The 18,825-nt window shown below is 39.6% G+C and overlaps 2 protein-coding genes and 1 non-coding gene across 10 annotated transcripts in view; 2 read left to right on the forward strand and 1 right to left on the reverse strand.

The window, feature by feature from the left end:
- Nucleotides 1-924: 924 nt before the first annotated feature.
- On the reverse strand, nucleotides 925-1,572 carry LOC109276291 (40S ribosomal protein S6-like). The gene is given in 2 exon segments (XM_053900692.1): nucleotides 925-1,500; nucleotides 1,503-1,572. Coding segments are annotated over 2 exon segments (549 nt in total). The 3' UTR covers nucleotides 925-1,021.
- A 3,853-nt stretch (nucleotides 1,573-5,425) lies between these two features.
- Nucleotides 5,426-18,825, forward strand: part of CUNH4orf36 (chromosome unknown C4orf36 homolog) — a 42,398-nt gene continuing 28,998 nt past the window's right edge. For 2 of the 8 annotated variants that reach the window (XR_008421738.1, XR_008421737.1), the window contains exons 1-4: nucleotides 6,163-6,294; nucleotides 6,909-7,045; nucleotides 10,742-10,896; nucleotides 11,131-11,469. Coding sequence is in view for 5 of the 8 variants with exons in the window: in XM_053901403.1 (XP_053757378.1) it covers nucleotides 6,981-7,045; nucleotides 10,742-10,896; nucleotides 11,131-11,264 (354 nt within the window). In the remaining 3 variants the exon portion in view is untranslated. Of the gene's footprint in view, nucleotides 5,537-6,127; nucleotides 6,295-6,908; nucleotides 7,046-10,741; nucleotides 10,897-11,130; nucleotides 11,996-12,354; nucleotides 14,389-18,825 lie in introns of those variants that run through there. The other 6 variants (XR_008421736.1, XM_053901403.1, XM_019465144.2 and 3 more) reach the window with 6 other exon arrangements.
- On the forward strand, nucleotides 7,539-7,645 carry LOC128776738 (U6 spliceosomal RNA). Its single transcript, XR_008421916.1, has one exon. It is a non-coding gene; the product is annotated as a U6 spliceosomal RNA (small nuclear RNA).

Here is an 18,825-nt window from a genome sequence, read left to right on the forward strand (position 1 = left end):
CGGGGGCTAATCACAGAGCTTTGCATACAGAAAATGCTCAATAGATATGTGTTAAATTGCCTTGAATCTAATTGAATTAAAGCTTAAGATGAGCTATGAATGAACCACTGAGATAAATAAAATTAAAAAGATTATATAGATATTATAAGCCTGGGATATAAATCTTCAAAAAAAAAAAAAGAAATTTTAGGACAAGATTTCTATCCAATATGAACTTTAATGAATTCTTTTTTTACTTATTTATTTTTGTAAGTAATCTGCATGCCCAACATGGGGTTTGAACTCATGACCCCAAGATCAAGAGTCACAAGCTCTACCTATTGAACCAACCAGGGGCACAGTTGGTTAAGTGCTCGACTCTTGATTATGGCTCAGGTCATAATCTCATGGTTTGTGAGAGTGAGCCCTATGTTGGGCTCTGCGGTGGCAGTGCAGAGCCTGCTTGGGATTCTCTCTCTGCCTTTCTCTCTGCCACTCCAATACTTGTGGTCTCTCTCTCTCTTTCAAAATAAAAATAAATCTTAAAAAAATATTGTGGGGTGCTATAGATTAGGTTTCATAAATGGTACAAAGGTTTAGAAGCTTCATATTTGTAAAAGATCTCCAGCCTAGTTTATTTTTTATTCCTAGTTAGACCTTTTCTATCAAAGCATGCCACCTCTCCATCTGGTCTGTGTCTCCTCAGGAAAAGAGCTCAACTGCTATGACTTATTATATATTTCAAAAGTTGATAAAATGTGACTCATTTTAACAAATATTTAATGAATGACTGGAGACCTCATCTTCTTTTTTCTTTCTTCTTCTTTTTTGATGTCTAATCTTATTTATTTGTTACTCGTAGATAATCTCATATTTGACTGGACTCAGAAGTAGAAGCTCTCAGAGAAGACAGCCTCTGTCTCTTGACGATCTGTTCCTGGCATTTTCCTTTGGCCTCCTTCATTCTCTTGGCCAAAAGTTTATCATATTTTGCAGCCTCTTGCTTATTTTTCATAGTACACTGTTTCTTCGAAGCAATACGCTATCGTTTGTGTTGGAGGACACATGGAATAACAAGATGTTGTGCCCTGGGTGCTCTGGTTCTTGGTTTCTTACCTTCTTTTAGGGTCTTTCTCACAACATATGAGTGGCCATCATCTTCTTTAGAGAGACTGAAAAGTTTGTGGATTCTGCTAGCTCTTTTGGGCCCCAGGTGACGAGGCACACTAATACTAGTGAGTCCAGGAGTATCCTTCTCCCCTTTTTTCACAATAACCAAGTTGAGAACACTGAGATTGGCATCCACAATGCAACCCCGATCAAATTTGCACTTTCTTTCCCCAGTCTTCCTTTGTCGGTAGTAGGAATGCCCCTTACTCAGCAGCAGGCGGACACAGCCATGGGTCAAGATGCCCTGCTTCATGGGGAAGCCCTGTGTGTCATTGCCACCACTGGTTTGGACCATGTAACCCTTCCACTCTTCACCAAGAGCATCAGCAGCTTCTGTGGACATTCCCTTTGAAGTTTGCATTTATTATCCATGTCAATGAGTTTCTGGCAGCCAGTAGCTGGGAAAGAGATGTTCGGCTTCATCCTGAAGCAGCCTACCGCCTCTGAGGCACCACAAAAAGAACCTCTTCTTAATTTCCTAATTGCTCCTACTTTCCTAATTATTCTTAAAGTGACTTATTGTAAGTTAGCATGGTTGGAACTAGTACTTTACAGGGTGACGTTGTAACACTCCAAAGCCCTCATATATTAAGATGTGTAAAGAAACACCTTTCTTCCTATTCTTACAACTAATGCTTTACGCTTGCACAGTGGAGGAATTCAAATGTAGTTGTCACGGGATAGCTACCCTGATATGTACTGCTCCGTGACAGATGCAGGTTCACAGTGCCTGCCTGAGAGGAAGCCAGGGATCCCTACTGCTCCAGAGTTTGTCCTGGGGAGAATCCTAGGTTGTAAATCACATACTATAGTCTTGGATTAGGGTAATACATTCTTACCTGCTTTGCCTCCTAAACAACAGGAGTTCATCAACTGAGCACCTAGGAAATTTTAACTTATACCTCTAAAGAGGGCAGAGGAGTCTGGACTCTAGCTGTGGCTATTATTTTCTGTTCTGGTCAGGCACTAATGTGTTTAAGGTACAGAAGCCTACTCTGTCAAATAAAATGGGTCGGTAGTCAATGTTATGGTAAGGATGCAATGGAAATTTCATGGACTGAGGAATATATAGTTAACTCAGAGAACTCAGAGAAGGTAGGTCAGGAGTGAAACTGACCTGGGTTAAATTAGGTTCTGTAATTTACTAGTTGTGTAATTGTAAGCAAGTCATTTAGTAGCCCTATAAACCTTTTTTTTCCTTAACTGTTCTAGGGAAACTATTACCCTTTTCTCCACTAAACTGCGAGGCTCAGATGACATGGAGAAGAATGACTGCTGGCATGGAGTAGGTGTCCAAGAATATTCTGTTAATATATATATGATGAGAAATTAACAGAGTATTTAAACAGGGAAGTACAAAAATATTTACAAGTATACACCTTAAAAAATTGTCTTAATTACAATCCGGGGAGAATGTACAGTATGATAGAAAGAAAAATATCAGCATTGCATAGTCTTGAGTCCTGTGACCTTGGAAAAGTTATTCACATGTGAGGTACCTCAGTTTTTACTTCCCTAATATCCCTAAACTCACACCACTAAATTGATAATAGCATCTCTTCTTGTGATGATTAAATGAATCAATGTATATGAAGTACCTTGAACAGTGCCCAAAGTGTAGTAAACATCACACTAGTATTGTTTTTTTGTTACCTGTTATTATTATCAGGTCTCTTTGTATTCATCTTCGTGCCTTAGTTTTAACGGTAGGTGGCAGCAATGCTCTCTTAACCAATTCAAATGAAACCTGCCAACTTTCTGGAATAGAGATCAGTGAAGGCTTACCCAATAGGAAGATGTGTGCAGGGCAGTGGAAAAGCAGTGGGAGAGAGATCATAGAGAAAAGAAAGGAAAGGAGGAGAAGGACAGGAGAGAGAGAGAGTAGGCAGGCAGGAGACAGAAATGTTTATGGGAGTCAGTAATGTTTAGAGGTGATTTGATATTTCAAAAGAAAATACTAAAATTGTCATTATGGGGGTAGGGTGATTTAGTGTTATTTTTGTTTTTAAATATACGTGGGAGAGGTGCCTGGGTGGCTCAGTTGGTTTAGTGTATGGCTCTTGATTTCGGCTCAGGTCATGATCTCATAGTTCATGAGATGGAGCCCTGCACTGGACTCTGCACTGACAGTGGGGAGTGTACTTGGGATTCTCTCTTTCCCTCTCTCCCTGATACCTTCCCCACACCCACTCTCTCTCTCAAAATAAATAAATGAAATAAAAAAAAAATAGAGACATGGGAGACTGGTACTTACCATATTTTCTGTGTTGACAGTTTCTAAACCTTTCAACTGGTCCTAGATGAGATTTAGCAAAATCAGCTGCCCAGAAAGAATCTGTAAAAGCATAATGTTTTATTGTTCATTTATTTTTTATTTTTATTTTTTATTTTAGAGAGAGAGAGAGCATGAGCAAGGGAGAGTAGGAGAGAGAGAGAGAGAGAGAGAGAGAGAGAGAGAGAGAGAAACCCAAGAAGGGACTTGCTCAGCACAGAGCCAATAGTGGGGCTTGATTCCACAACCCTGGGATCACAACCTGATCCCAAACCAAGAGCTGGATGTTCAACCAACTTAGCCACCAGGTGCCCCTTTACTGCTCATTTTTTTTATCAAACTATTAATCTCAACTAGAAAAATATGGCTATTTTCCTCTGTGTAAAATATTCCTTCTACAATAAGACACTTAGTGTTATATTAGGTATCTGTTGCTCTGTAACAAATAGTCCAAAGTTTGATGGCTTAAAATGATAAGCATTTATTATCTTATATTTTCTGAGGGCCAGGAATCCTGGACTGGCTAGCTAGATGGTTCTGACCCAGGGTCTCCCGTGAAGTTTCAGTGAAGACATCAGCTGAGGCTGCAGTCATCTGAAGGCTTGATGGAGCTTTGGAGGATGTGCTTCCAAGCTGGCTCACTCACATGGTTGGTGGAATGAGGCCTCAGAACCTCACCAGTTGTTGGCTAGAGGCCTTGATTCCTTTGCATGTGACTTTCTCCACAAGGTGGCTTGAGTGTTCCCTAACATGGTTCTGATCTCTTCTAGGGTTAGTGATCTAAGAGAGACCACAGAGGTCTTTTGTGACCTGGTCTCAGAAGTCATATTCTGGGTGCACCTGGTGGCTCAGTTGGTTAAGCATCTGACTTGGGCTCAGGTCATGATCTCACAACTTGTGGGTTCGAGCCCTGTACCGGGCTCTGTGCTGACATCTCAGAGCCTGGAGCCGGCTTCGGATTCTCTGTCTCCCTCTCTCTCTCTGCCCCTTCATCGCTTGCGCACGCTCTCTCTCTCAAAAATAAATAAACATTAAAAAAAATTTAAATAAAAAAGTCATATTCTGTAACTTCCACCGTATTTGTTCAAAGTAAATCACTTAGAAAATAACTAAACATAATTCTCAGGAATTATGAAGGAAATGAATACAGGAAATGAAGTTCCCACATGGAGAAATCACAGGCTGTCTAGCCTTTTTCAGTGGGGCCCTGGAAACATCTCTCTGGATTATTGATTTCTTCTATTAAAAAGAGAACAGGCCATAGCTCCACGTGTCACTTCAACTCTAAAGTGGCCTATTTCTGCTCCATCTAAATGTGATTTCAGTTAACAACTTGGTCTCCACTTTTTTCACCTCTAAAATGAAATGTTAGTGGCTTTCGAACTTTTTAGACCCACTGTGAGAACTACAGTTTACACTGAAACTGCATACACACAAAAGCATGAGAAAGAGTACATATGGATAACAAAAATATAAGTTCCACGAAACAATACCTAGACTTACTTGCATGATGTACTCTCACTCCCCACACTCCACCCCATTCTATGTTAATTCATTTGAAAAAATCCAGGTCAAAATCTACTACACTGATTTCATAGTCCATTCATGGATTCACCATTCTTCGTGTTAAATACTAATACTCACTCTCACCCATTGGGGCTCCTTTCCCAGAAATGTTAAAGAGCAAAGGAGTCCTCGCCTTCCAGTTTCAGGAAGGCAAAAAGCTGGTTCAAGCCTACCACTATTCTAATTCGGCAGGAGCTAGTAACAGAGGTAGCCTGTCCGGGTACTGTTGGGCCTGTAACTCGAGAGCTATGTCACCTCTCTTAGTTCATTCTTCCTCTCTACAATTGGAGTAAGTATCCCTTGCTTATGTCATAAAGTGTTACTAGGCTCAAAATTAGACAATTAGGCACTTACCATGTGGCAGGGAATTTACAGACAGATCTTTAATCCTCACAACGACCTTGCAAGTCCTAGAGTATTATACTTGCTTTATAGACGGAGAAATTGAGGATTAGAGAATTTGCATAGGCAAGACCTTAAAGTTGTCAACTGGCAGAACTAGAATTCCAAACCAGTTCTGACTCCAAGACCCTCCTGCAAAATGGACAGGTAAGCCATTTTCATTTGATGTTGAAGTGATGACCATTGGCATATTAAAATATAGATTCCTCCTGAATCACCACAGTGTAATGACTTCAAAAACTGGTCCATCAGGCCACTTTTTCCATTCTGTCTTGCCCTTACCACGACGAACACATAACACCACATTTGGGCTTGGGGCTTTAGCGTTTATAGCTGCCTTGACCCACTAGGGCGCGCGAACTGTAACAATAGCGCTTCCGCTCCTCAGGCGTCACCAGTGAGCATCGCTCAAAGAGAACAAGTCAAAGCTGAGCACGTTTCTTTAAATTGTGCCCCCAAATGGGCCCCAAAACGAAGTTCCCAGGTCACTTCAACACAACCTCCTGACATTTAAATGTCGTTTTCAGAGAAAGACCTCGCTTACAACTCCTTTGCTCCTAAGTTTTGTTCCGTCAAGTGTGTGCTTGTCTCGCTTGCCTAACCCGAAGGCCCCCGCGGGACCCCATCACGGACCTGGTTCCCAAGGCCCCTGGAGGGCGGGGCCATCACCACAAAGCCCTTTATTGAGGCCCGGGCGTGACGCGAGGCGTCCCGGCCTGGGGCGCGGCCCGTAGCTCCGGCGCCAGCGGGAAGGAGGCGCTGGTGCGCGCGGCCATGAGCGCCTAGTCGGGCGCGCGCTCCGCCCTCCGTCCGCGGGGGAACGCAACCCCCGAGACCCGCGAGCGCCGGTAATCGGGCTCCGGCGACCACCACCCCCTCCGGCCCCCGAGGCCCCGGCCGACCCGGTGCGCCCGCCGCGCATTGTGTGCGGGTGGGAGGAGAGCTGGGCGCGGACGTGGGAAGAGGCGGCAGGAGGGCCCGGCCTCCCTGCCCGTCCGCCTGTCCGTCCCTCTGCCCCGGGCTCCGCGGACCGCCGAGACTCCACCCGCTCCCGAGAGCCGGTTCCTACGCGGAACTGCGCACCCTGGCGGGACGCAGTGGGAGGGGCACTTACAGGGGGTCGCTTGGTTAGCTCAGGCTTTTGAAAAAGGGAAAACCCGGGAAGGGGGCTTGGGCGGGGAACGGGAAGTTCGTGTACACCGCAGAGCCATTTGTCTTTCAATATTGCCAAAGTCAGATACGTTTGGGTGATGAGGTGTTTGAGCCAGTTTTGCAGGCTTGGGCAGTGACGGAATACCGATGTTAACTTTGCATTTTCTCCATACGTGGCCAGAAATGATAAAATGAGTTCACGACAAATAAAAGAGAACACAGTTGTACATTAGGAGTTAAGCTTCAAGGAACATTTATTAGGAATTTCCTGACATCCAGAAATGCTTTTTCTAAATCTTTTTATTATTTGGGTATTAAAAAATATTAAAGTGAAAGCCACTAATTCTGTGTATTGCAATCATTTCAGGCAGAGTGAACAGAATACTGCAGTCATAACATCAGGCACCTATGTGAGGAAATTGGACTGTGATAATTCACCATGGCTTATGGCTTGCCAAGAAAGAACACAGTGAAAACCATATTGCGGGGCGGTTGTTTTAAAGTGTAAGTATTTTCATCACTGTGAGCATTGACTGGGGATGGGGAGTGTCCTTGGTAAAATGAGAGTACCAGAAACCCTGATGAGCTACTGGACCATGTGAGGTATTTTCAGTGATCTGAATAGTGATTTTTTTTTTTTAAAGGTAAATGCTTTTAGTAAGAATTTATAAATTATCGTACTTGGCTGTTATAAGAAAACAACCCAAACAGGTTTGGAGAAGTGATTTGATCAAAGTCATACAGTCATGTAGTAAAGAAGTGACAGGGATAGAAGCTCATCTTCGTACTCCAAAGCAACATTTTCAACTACTGTCAACTACCTTAAAATATCTCTGTAGATAGCGTAAATCTACCTAAAAGTGTCTTGGTGTCAGGTATATCTTAACTTAGCACTTGATTGGCTGGTACAAAGAGTCAGTTTTGCATCCTGTACGTTTTAGCAGGTGATGTTTGGTATGGACAACATGGGTTTTGCAATCAGAAAGATCTGAGCCATGTGCTTGCTTCTGCAGCACAGGTACTAAAATTGGAACGAAACAGAGAAGATTAGCATGGCCCCTGCACAGGAATGACATGTAAATTCGTGAAGCTTCCATATTTTTAAACTGCAAAACCAATTTGTATCATGCACTGAACTGATTTAAAATAAATCTACATGTTTATTTAAAAAAAAAAAAATGGGGTGGGGCGCCTGGGTGGCTCAGTCGGTTAAGTGGCCGACTTCAGCTCAGGTCATGATCTTGAGGTCCATGAGTTCAAGTCCCGCGTCAGGCTCTGTGCTGACAGCTCAGAGCCTGGAGCCTGTTTCAGATTCTGTGTCTCCCTCTCTCTGACCCTCCCCCATTCATGCTCTGTCTCTCTCTGTCTCAAAAATAAATAAACGTTAAAAAAAAAATTAAAAAAAAAAATGGGGCGCCTGGGTGGCTCAGTTGGTTTAGCGTCTGACTTCAGCTCAGGTCATGATCTCAACGGTTTGTGGGTTTGAGCCCTGGATCCAGCTCTGTGCTGTTAGCTCAGAGCCTGGAGCCTGCTTCGGATTCTGTGTCTTCCTCTCTCTCTGCCCCTCCCCTGCTCGCGCTCTGTGTGTCTCTCTCTTTCAAAATAAATAAACATTAAAAAACCAAACAAACAGAAGACCTGAGTTCGAAGCCTGGTCCTGCCCTGGCTCCCTATGCCAACTTGAGTAAATTACTTTTCTCTATCTTGGTCTCCACATGTGTAAAATGAACTTATCACTACCTGTCTGTATGATGTGGAATACAAATAATGTGTGTTACATACTTGCATATTGCTTGACATACAGTAAACCCATAATGAACATGGACTGCTACTACCACATGGTAGTTTCACTGTGTGGTGTCTATTGCGACGTTGTTTTTTGTTTATTTTTAATTTTTGCACTTGTTTTTTTAACCTCTGCCACAGTCTATGACATACTTGCCATTATGGGTCAGTTGAATTTTTCTTTTTAAACGATATTCTGAGAAGTAAGTGGAGACACCCTTTGGGTTTCTAAAACCAGAGCAAATTCACCATTGCATTTTATTTAGTTTTGTCATTTCCATATGTGTTTAGACATTGAACTACTGACAAGTACCATGGTAGTCAACATTATTATAAATGTAATTTTTGTAATAAAGATAATCCTATGTCTGGAGAATAACTTAAAGCATTTATTCTGCAGTTTTGATTATGTAGAATTTTATATCATGAATAGTCTCTGCAGCACCAGTGCCTTCTCTATCATACTTATAAGAAAGTGTTTGATACCATATTATTTATAAGAACAGCTAAATTAAGAGGAAAAGAATGGCAACGACACTCTTTGGAATTAATTTGCTAAGACAACTCCTCACTGATTTTTTGGTTAAATATTTTTAGAGAGTTGTAGAAAATACACACAAAAATTTCAAACAGTATAGAAACATTTGAAAAGAAAATAAAAAGGCTATGTCAGTCCCACTCAGAGGTAAAATGTTTTATATTTTTCTAGAATTTCCATCTGCTATACAAGATACACACATATATACACATACACACGTATGTGTTTTTACATGTATGATTATGTTGAACTTTGCCCTGGCCCCCACTATATCTTGTATAGCCTAATGGTTATGAACACAGTTTCTAGAGTCTGACTTTCTGGGCTCAAATCCCAAACCCACGACCAACAGCCCTGTGATCTTGAACAAGTTGTTCTATTCTTATTTCCTTATCTGCAAAATGAGTTTAATAATAGTACCTGCCTACTCCATAGAGTTACTGTGTCAATTAAATGTGTTCGTATGCGTAAACTGATTGAAACAGTGCAGTGCCCAGCACATAGTAAGTGCTAGATAAAATTAGCTGTTTTATTGCTCATGTTTCCAAGTCGACATATAAGGATAAACCTCATTCTTTCATCAACATGTGTACCACAGTTTGTTTAACCAGGCTCGTCTTGATCGACATTAAGGCTATTTTGTGAGTTTTTTTGTTTGTTTGTTTTGTTTTTGACAAACAGTGCTTCAGTGGACATTCTTATAAATACATCTTTGTGCCCTTATTCAAATGCATTTATAATAATTGTAGACTTCAAGTTGCTCCTTAAAGTTAGATGATAAAGTAGCAAGGAAGCTGGAGGAGGAAAACAAGTAGACACTTGTATATTACACCCTTACTTCCTCTACTTGTACCAAAGCAGGTCTTTCACCTTTCCTAGGACATATGAAACTCATATTGACTCAGTGAGATGAGAAACATGTAGTTGTCATTTAGCATTTCCAAATTAGAATATATAAAACAATTCATTTGAAGTTCATGGTGATTATTTTTATTTTTTTTTTTATTTTTTTTTTTAATGTTTATTATTTTTGAGAGAGAGACAGAGACAGAGAGCAAGCAGGGGAGGGGCAGAGAGAGAGGGAGACACAGAATCGGAAGCAGGCTCCAGGCTCTGAGCCATCAGCCCAGAGCCTGACGCGGGGCTCGAACTCACAGACCGCGAGATCGTGACCTGAGCCAAAGGCAGCCGCTCAACTGACCGAGCCACCCAGGCGCCCCCCTTTTTTTTTTTTTTTTAATTTTTTTTTTTTTAATGTTAGTGATTATTTTTAAATATTATAGTTTGGAATTTCATCTCCTCCAGTTTTCCGAGGATTCTCTTGCTACTAGTGCTTCTGAATAACTCCAGCTGGGCTAAGTACCAGCTCTGGTTCTTAATTAACTTCTGAGTCTGTTTCCTTGTCTATCCACAGGGGGGTTGTAAAGATTAAAATAAGATCACACATTCGAAGCCTTAGTGTATGCCAAGTACCTGCTCAATGAATGATTATTCTCTTTTTTTCTTTCCCTAATGTGACCATATTTGTGATCAGCCATAAAAGACCTAGAGCTTACAGTTCTTAACCACATCCTCTTAAAAGACATAGAAAGATTGGCTTGACTGCAGGGAGGCTGTTTTTAACAAAAGTTCCTGTCATTATAATTTATGGTAATTTTGCAATATATCTCTACATTAGTATATATACATTACATACTATACATTAATATAAGGCTCCTTCTCTTGGCTAGATTTACAACTCTGGAAAATCCTGAATTCCCATCTTAAACCAAAATGTCTAGTGGAAAATGGAATTGAGAATTAAGATATCTTCTGTATATTCCACATTAGATGTTCAATAAATATTTATTGAATGAATTAATGAATTTTTGCCCCAGACAGGAACCTTGGGATCTTGCACTGCTTACAAAGACCTGGTACGTGAACCTAGCCAACATCAAATTGCCTTTCTTGGAAGAAATTACATTTGGTAGTCCTTTTTACCTCCAAAAAAATAAAACCACTAAGAGTGCTCTGCTCCCTTCTGCAGAATGTAAGTTCTGTAAGAACTACTTTAATAAATAGCAAATTTTATCTATGTCATTTTGTTTATTGTCAGATAAATGTTTAAATATGCTTATTCAGACCCATACCCCTCATCTATGAAGCCCTTCTTGTTTAGTATTTAAGAATGTGTGGTTTGCTGTGTGATGAAATATTCAGTTTTAACTATATTATGACTGGTGAAAAATATCAGTTGGATTGCTTCATGTATTTTATTTTCCAGCCATCAAACTTGAAAGGGAGTATGAGATGAAGCGCTTGAAAAACCTGAAATGTCAGAAAATCCTAGCTGAGGAAGTTCAGTTTTCTCTAAGGGAAAGGCAAGTTGGTTTGAGAAGACCCCTTCCACCTAAGTGACCATCATCTCATAATTGAATCTGTACTCTGAGCTTTCCACATCCAAAGGCAATGAAGGTCTCCAAGCTTTCACAGTGTGAAGTTTGGTGCAGACATGAGTACCCACTGGTGGATGAACCAGCTCCTGTGGGTTGATGGGCAGCTCTGACAGATCTTCTGTGTCCCTACCACATACTTGTTCCTTTGTGTCACAAGCAACAACACTGTAAGTAGATGAAAGTAGTTGGGATTGAGTCATTTATGCTATTCATTTGAATTTTTGTAAAATTGCACTATGGAAAGAGGAAACTCCTTGTCAGAGACATTATTTTGAATTTGCATCTTTGAGATACCAAAAAAGGACAGAGAAAAATTCTTTTTTTCTTTTTAAAGATTTTGTTTTTAAGTAATCTCTACATCCAACATGGGGCTTGAACTCACAACCCTGAGATCAAGAGTCAGATGCTCCACCAACTGAGCCAGCCAGGTGCCCCAAGAAAAATTATTTCTTTAAAATTTATTTTGAGAGAGAGAGAACAGGGAGGGGCAGAGAGAGAGAGGGAGGCAGAGAACCCCAGGCAGACTCCGACTGCCAGTGCAGAGCCTGAGGTGGGGTTTGATTTCATGAACTGTGAGATCATGACCTGAGCCAAAATCAAGAGTCAGATGCTTAACTCACTGAGCCACCCAGGTGTTCCAAGAAAAATTCTTTTAAAAATGATAGACTAAAAATTTTTTTGGTTAAGAAAAATTAAATTTTAATTTTTTTTTTTGAGAGAGGTAGAGAGAATCTTAATAATGGAGCTGTCATGACTATGAAATAAAGACCTGAGCCAAAATCAAGAGCTAGATGCTTAACTGACTGAGACACCCAGGAGCCCCGAGAAAAATTTTAGATTTCATTTTAGTAACTCTTCAGTTTCCAATGTTCAGTGAAACATCATTTACTACTCTTATGTAGTACTTTAAAGCAGCAAGTAGAACTTACGTTTTGCTTTTGTTCTCCTAAAAAATAATCTTTTTCTTTCTGCTTAATTTCATATTATCTTTCTGGGATGCCCTGGAACATATGGAACACACATACATGTGAAAATGATATGAAAACGCAAAGACCTTATTATGTGGAAAACTCTTATTTGCAGAAGGGCTAGAGAATGGGGAAATGATTAGCTGGAAAATATTGGACTTGTGTGAACCAATTTTCCTAGAATTTGAATCCATTAAGGCACACTTGGATATCAAAGTTATATTTAAGCACAATTTAGTGTTTGTTAGATGAATCAAAGCATACTTAGGGGGCCATAATACACCCCTGTGGGCCCACAGTTTGACTTCTTAACTAGGGAATTAGATCTGGTGGTTGCTGTTTGACAATATTTAGAAGCTGTTGTCTGTATTATCTTCAGATACTTTCTTTTACCTATGATATGGTGGCTCACATGAAGGTCATTTGTTTTTAGAAGTGTGTCAGTGACCCATTTGATTTAGTGATCCTCAGGCCTGGAAGAAGCTGTCTGTATGTAGTCTTGAGGAGGTGGAACTGCCACATTCCTGGTTAGATTTGCTTAACAAAATTCAGATGTGCTTCATGTAAGATGCTTAGCTGCCAACCAGAGCCACTCCCAAAGTTTCTTGGCTGAGTGTGTGGGATTTTCACTATGTTACCCAGTTGTACCACGTATCTCCCCTTTTTTCCACATCTGTTCTCTCTGCTTGTTCTTTCTTCCATTTGACTAGTTTTTTTCCCCCTTCCACCAATGTTATTATCATAAATATGGCAGCTGAGTTGCTGACTGCTTACAATGTGGAAAATACCACTTTATAATTTCTCAACCAAAGACCAGTCTTAGGCAAAAAGTCAGTGTATTTCTATTTCTTTAGAAATCAAAATCAATTCATTGTTTTCCTTAAAAAATTAATCACATCCAGCTGTATCAACATATGTTTTGGACAGTAATGGGATTAATTGCATGTTTATTTTTGTAGTTCACATCCCATGGAGTAGTTTGTGTACTTTCCCTTTTAGGGTCACTGTTACTAATTCATCTAGACTGGAGATAACACCTCAAATAGTTTCTTTGAAAACTAGAAATATTTTTCAATCTATAGCCCACAATTCTACTGCACACTGTATCTAACATTGTTGCTATTAGTAAGTTTTAATTTCTTAAAAGTCATATTTATGTAGATAGGAGTAGAAAGTTAAGTAGTAGTAAGTAGTAGAAAGAAAACTGTAGGTTTTAGTTAATAGATCTGGGTTCTAGTCCCCTCCCTTTCTTTTCCTGATTCATCAGGTATCCTTGAGAAACCTTTTTTTTTTTTGTAGAAGTTTATTTATTTTGATAGAGAATGAGTGGGGGAGGGACAGAGAGAAAGGGAGAGAGAGAATCCCAAGCAGACTCCATGCCAATGGCACAGAGCTTCATGTGGGGCTTAAACCCATGAACTATGAGATCATGACCTGAGCCAAAGTTGGACACTTAACTGACTGAACCACCCAGGTACCCTGAGAAAACTTCTTAATTTCAATGGAACTAAGTCTGTTTCTCTTAAAAAAAAAAACCAAACAAACTATCAATTATGTATATGTATCCCTATGTTTATAGCAGCATTATTTACAATAGCCAAGTTATGGAAGTAGCCCATGTCCATTGAGTAATGAATGGATAAAGAAGATGTGGTGTATATATATAATGGAATATTATTCAGAGCCATGAAAAAGAATGAAGTCCTGCCATTTGCAATGACATTGATGGAGCTAGAGAGTATAATGCTAAACGAAATAAGTCAGAGAAAGAAAATACCATGATTTTACTCATATTTGGAATTTAAGAAATAAAGCAAATGATCAAAGGGAGAAAAAAGAGACAAATCTAGAAACAGTTTCTTAACTATGGAGAACAAACTGATGGTTACCAGAGGGGAGGGGGTGAGGAGATGGGTGAAATAGGTGATGGAGATTAAGGAGTACACTTGTGATGAGCACCGGGTATTGTGTGCAATTGTTGAATCACTATATTGTATATCTGAAATTAATATAACACTGTATGTTAACTAACTGTAATTAAAATAAAAACTTAAAGATATTAATCCATTATGAATGTATTTTAAAAGGTAAAATAAAGATTTGTTTTTAAAAACCATAGCTCTGTGGATCCTCACCACTCATTTCCACTTCAATGGAGGCAACTAATTTAATCTCTTTTACCTGTTTCATTATTTATCTTTATGTCTCTAAATAATACTTTGATTTTGCTACTTCTTGGATTTTCCTTTTTAGGTATTGACTTCCCAGTAAAGAAGATAGAATTTTTTTTTTCTTTTCTTTCCTCCATCCTCAATACACATACATATGCCATTTCTATCTACCTGTAAATATAGATTATATTTATAATTTTGGTTAGATCAGTATTAAATGTTAACATTATTATGACATTATTATGTTAACATTATGATGTGTAAATACTTCACAGCCTAGCCATGTAGTAGACTATAATTGCTTTTCCTTTCCTGCCATTATGTGTGTGTGTGTGTGTGTGTGTGTGTGTATGTATGCATGTGCACCAGTATTTAGTAGAGTTAATATTTGCTTAGTTTGCAATGTATTTATCACTAAATCAACCCCACGCTCTTTGCCAGTTGTCAGTCTTCTGAAAACATTCCTACATATTCTCTCATTTCATCTTCCTGCAAAGTCTTCTGAGAAATATTGTCCTGCCCTAACCTGAACTGCTTATTTCCACACTCATAAGTAGCTCTTCTATGATTTCTACATGATCATTAGGGGATTCACTTCACACTCTTTGGTGTAGGGCCTCGTGTTTCTTCTGGTGTAGGGCCTCCTGATTATCCTCTTCCTTGGTTTATTTTTTTTTATTACATTGGAGCATATCCTCCAGTAGTTCCCTAAGAAAGGATGCATGGGAAGAAATTTGTTTAAGGTCTTCTTGTCCAAAGTTTTTATTTTACTCTATTTCATTAATAGATTGGCTGAGTTGAGAATTATAGGTTGTAAATAATGTTCCTTTAAAATTCGAAGGATTTGTGTATTTCTTTTTAGTTTTTAGTATTGTTAGTGAGCATTCCAAAGCCATTTTTACTTTGAATGCTTTCCTTGAGAACTTTTTTCTCTCTGGAAACTATGGCATCTTCCCCTAGATCCCATTGTTCTGCTAGGAAACACGGTGTAAGACTAATAATCCAATGTAGCACTGTGATTTAGAGCACTGGGTGTAAATCATGAGCCCCCTGGGATTGAATGCCAGTTCTACCATTTATTAAGCTGTGTGTCATCTTGGACCCATTGCTGAACTTCCCTGTGCTTTAGTTTCTTCTTCTGTAATAAGTGGATAGTGATAGTCGTGACAAGTAAATGAGTTAAATATGTAAGCACCTAGAATAGTGTCCGGCACAGAATAAGCACTAACACAGATAGCATTAGCTACTCTTACCATTACCCTTGGTGCTTGGTACTACAAAAGCCCTTGCAATCTGGAAATTCATATCCCTCAGTTCTGGGGGATTGTAGTAAGTTCTCTTGTAGATATTTGCACCTTTTCCTTTTCTCTATATTTTCTAGAAATACTATTATTCATATTCTACATCTTCTGTACTGGCCGTATTTTTTTATCTTTTCCCTTCTGCTTTCCATCCTTTTGTCTTTTGCTCCATTTTTCTGGAGGAAGCTCTCAGTTTTATCATCTACCCATTATAAGTTTTTAATTTCTGCTATCATATTTTTCCTTCTGAAGCCTTACTCCTCTCCTTTTTAAAAAGTAACCTGTTTTATTTATAATTGCCTATCTTCCCTTACCTCCCTGAGGACATGAAATAGATTGTTCTCCCTGCATTGTGTGGGTTTCCTCAACACTGTTTTTGTGTTAATTTTTATTTCTTTCTTTCATGTTAAAAGCTGTCACGGTAATCCAGGTGTGACAGTGCATAACTTAAGGAAGTAAAGGTGGAATGGATAATACAGGTCTGACTCAGGAGTCATGGAAGAAGTAGAAACCACAAGATAGTGTCACTGATTGGATGTGGTTGAGCGAGAGGGATGTGGGTGAGTTAAAGGGATATGGGTGAGTGAAAGGGAGGAATTTTGAATGAATTCCAGATTGTGGGCTTGGGAAAGGAAGAGTTGTCTTGGGTGTGTGTGAGATACATTAATTTTAGGTTCATAGATGTTTGAAATTCTTGGTAGACACTAGAGCGGAGATCTCCAGTAGCAGTGGGCTTTACAGGTGTGCTGCTCAGGAAGGAGCGAGTATAGAGAAGAAAGGTGAAAACAATGGGTGTCTTTGAGCTCATCCAGGAGGAGTAGGCAGAATGAGAAGAATGAACGAGTAGTGATAGTGAACATTCTGAAACTTTGGTTGGCAGCGTAGAAGAGGCAGACCTTTAGGAAAAAATGGCTTAGATACTGAAACCCTGGGTGAATTGCATGCTGTATTTTATTTGTAGTGAAAATTATTCTGGTGTAGAAATTTAATAGTAAGTGATTGAAATTTTTGGTGAGAATCTTCATTGTTTTCAGTTGACAAAAATTTCCTCAATGAAAACATTTCATCAAGGGTCAGAGGAGGGAGAGAGAAGGGAAAAGAGAAAACAAAAAAAAACCTATGTGGTGAAAACTTAGATGTAGAAACTCTTTTAGGTACTCTATATCCTGTAGTCCTCACAACAAGGAAGAAAGGGCAATGACAGAACAGAGCGGAGCTCTAACATCAGAGGGGTAAGTTTGGGGACAGAACTGGCCCAGGGGCTTGATGAGGCAGAACTTATGCCAACGGTTGACAGGGCAGCAAGCATGCGGGGGGAAAAAGGAACTCTCTCTTTGTTCGCTGTCTTTAAGTACTATTTACACCCAATGTAGAACAGATAGATTTAGAACATTAGGTGTAGGGCATGGGCCACCTGGGATCGAATGCCAGTTCTACCACTTAATCGCTGTGTCATCTCAGACAAATCGTTGGGGTCTTGTGTCACTTGGGTTCTCTAGGCTCTTTTCATCATGGTCTTAAGAATAGTTATATATATTTTTTTCGTTCTAGTAAATGGTGATGTTTCCGTTCCATTATGCAGGCCAAAAATCTATGGGCCATCTGTGATTCCTGTGTCCCCCATCTCCTCTTCTCTCTCAGTCCAATCTATCCCAGCAACTGTTGTTGGGTCTACCTTTGGAAAATATCCCAAATATGTCAATTATTTCTCCACCACTCTCACCCTTGTCCAGGCCTCCACCATTTCTTGTTTGGAATGCAGATAAAGTCTTGTAACTGACATCCTTTCTTCCCTTTTTTGCCTTTCTGTAGTCTACCCTTAGCAGTCATAGTGATCTTTTAAAAATGGCATTCATGCAGGGACCCCTGACTGGCTTAGTCTAAAGAGCACGCATTCTTGATCTCAGGGTCATGACTTTGAGCCCCACCTTGGGTGTAGAGATTACTTAAAAAAAAAAAATAAATTAAAAAAAAAGGCATTTATGTCATTGCCAAAAAGATCACCTCACTCCCCTGAGTAACACCCTTTCCCATGGCTTACAAGGCCCTATATTATTTGACACTTGCTTTCCTTTTGGACCGCATTCCTTCCACTCATCTTTCAGTCCTACTGGGTGCAAACATATTAACCTCCTGTTCTCTGACATATCAAAACTATTTCTGTCTTGGAACATTTGCACTTGCTGTTTATTTTCCCTAAGATTGTCTTCCCTTGGATTGTCACAGAGATATCTCCTATCTCTTTAGGGCTCCACTCAAATGACATCTCCTGAGGGAGGTTCCCTGTGACCTCCCCACCCCCCCACCCCCAATAAATTGGCCTTTCCTTTTACTCAGTCACTTTCTGTGACAGCACCCTGTTTTAATTCCTTTACAGCACTCATATCATTATCTGCAATTATTTATTTGCTCACTTGTTTGTCTGTGGTATTTCTCTGTGGTGTCTCTATTGTCTGTAATAGTATCTATCCATAGTAGCCACTCTATCAGTATTTGTTTAATGAATGAGTGTATTACCTTAAAAATTGTTGAAAAGGTGCCACTTTTGAAGAGAGTGGTCAGAGGGTTTGATTTTTGCTGTTTTCTCCATATAATATATATATTATTTATTATAATTATAATAATATATATTATATATATGAATAATATATAATACATATGATTATTAAATAATTAATTTAAATAATCCCTACACCCAACGTGGGGCTTGAACTCACGATCTAAAGATTAAGAGTCGCATGCTCTTCTGACTGAGCCAGCCAGGCACCCCTTCCTATATATGCTTTGACACACATTTTTTGGGGGGTATATTGGGTATAATTTACTACATCATAAACTGCACGTATTTGAAGTAAGTATGATGGGTTTTGACACCTGTGGGATGATCATCACAATCGAGATAACATTTTCATCCCCTCAAGAGTTTTCTTGTGCCCCATGTATTCCATCCCTTTTCAGTGGTCTTCTCTCAACCCCAGCACTGCTCCACCCTCCATTCCCCCGTGCAGTGACTGATCTAGCTGCTTTCTGGCACTATAGATTAATTTGTGTTTTGTTTGTTTTTTTTTTTTTAATGTTTCTTT

The sequence above is a fragment of the Panthera pardus genome, unplaced genomic scaffold (genome assembly GCF_024362965.1).
Source record: "Panthera pardus isolate Hobbes unplaced genomic scaffold, ASM2436296v1 HiC_scaffold_13, whole genome shotgun sequence".
NCBI lineage: Eukaryota > Metazoa > Chordata > Mammalia > Carnivora > Felidae > Panthera > Panthera pardus.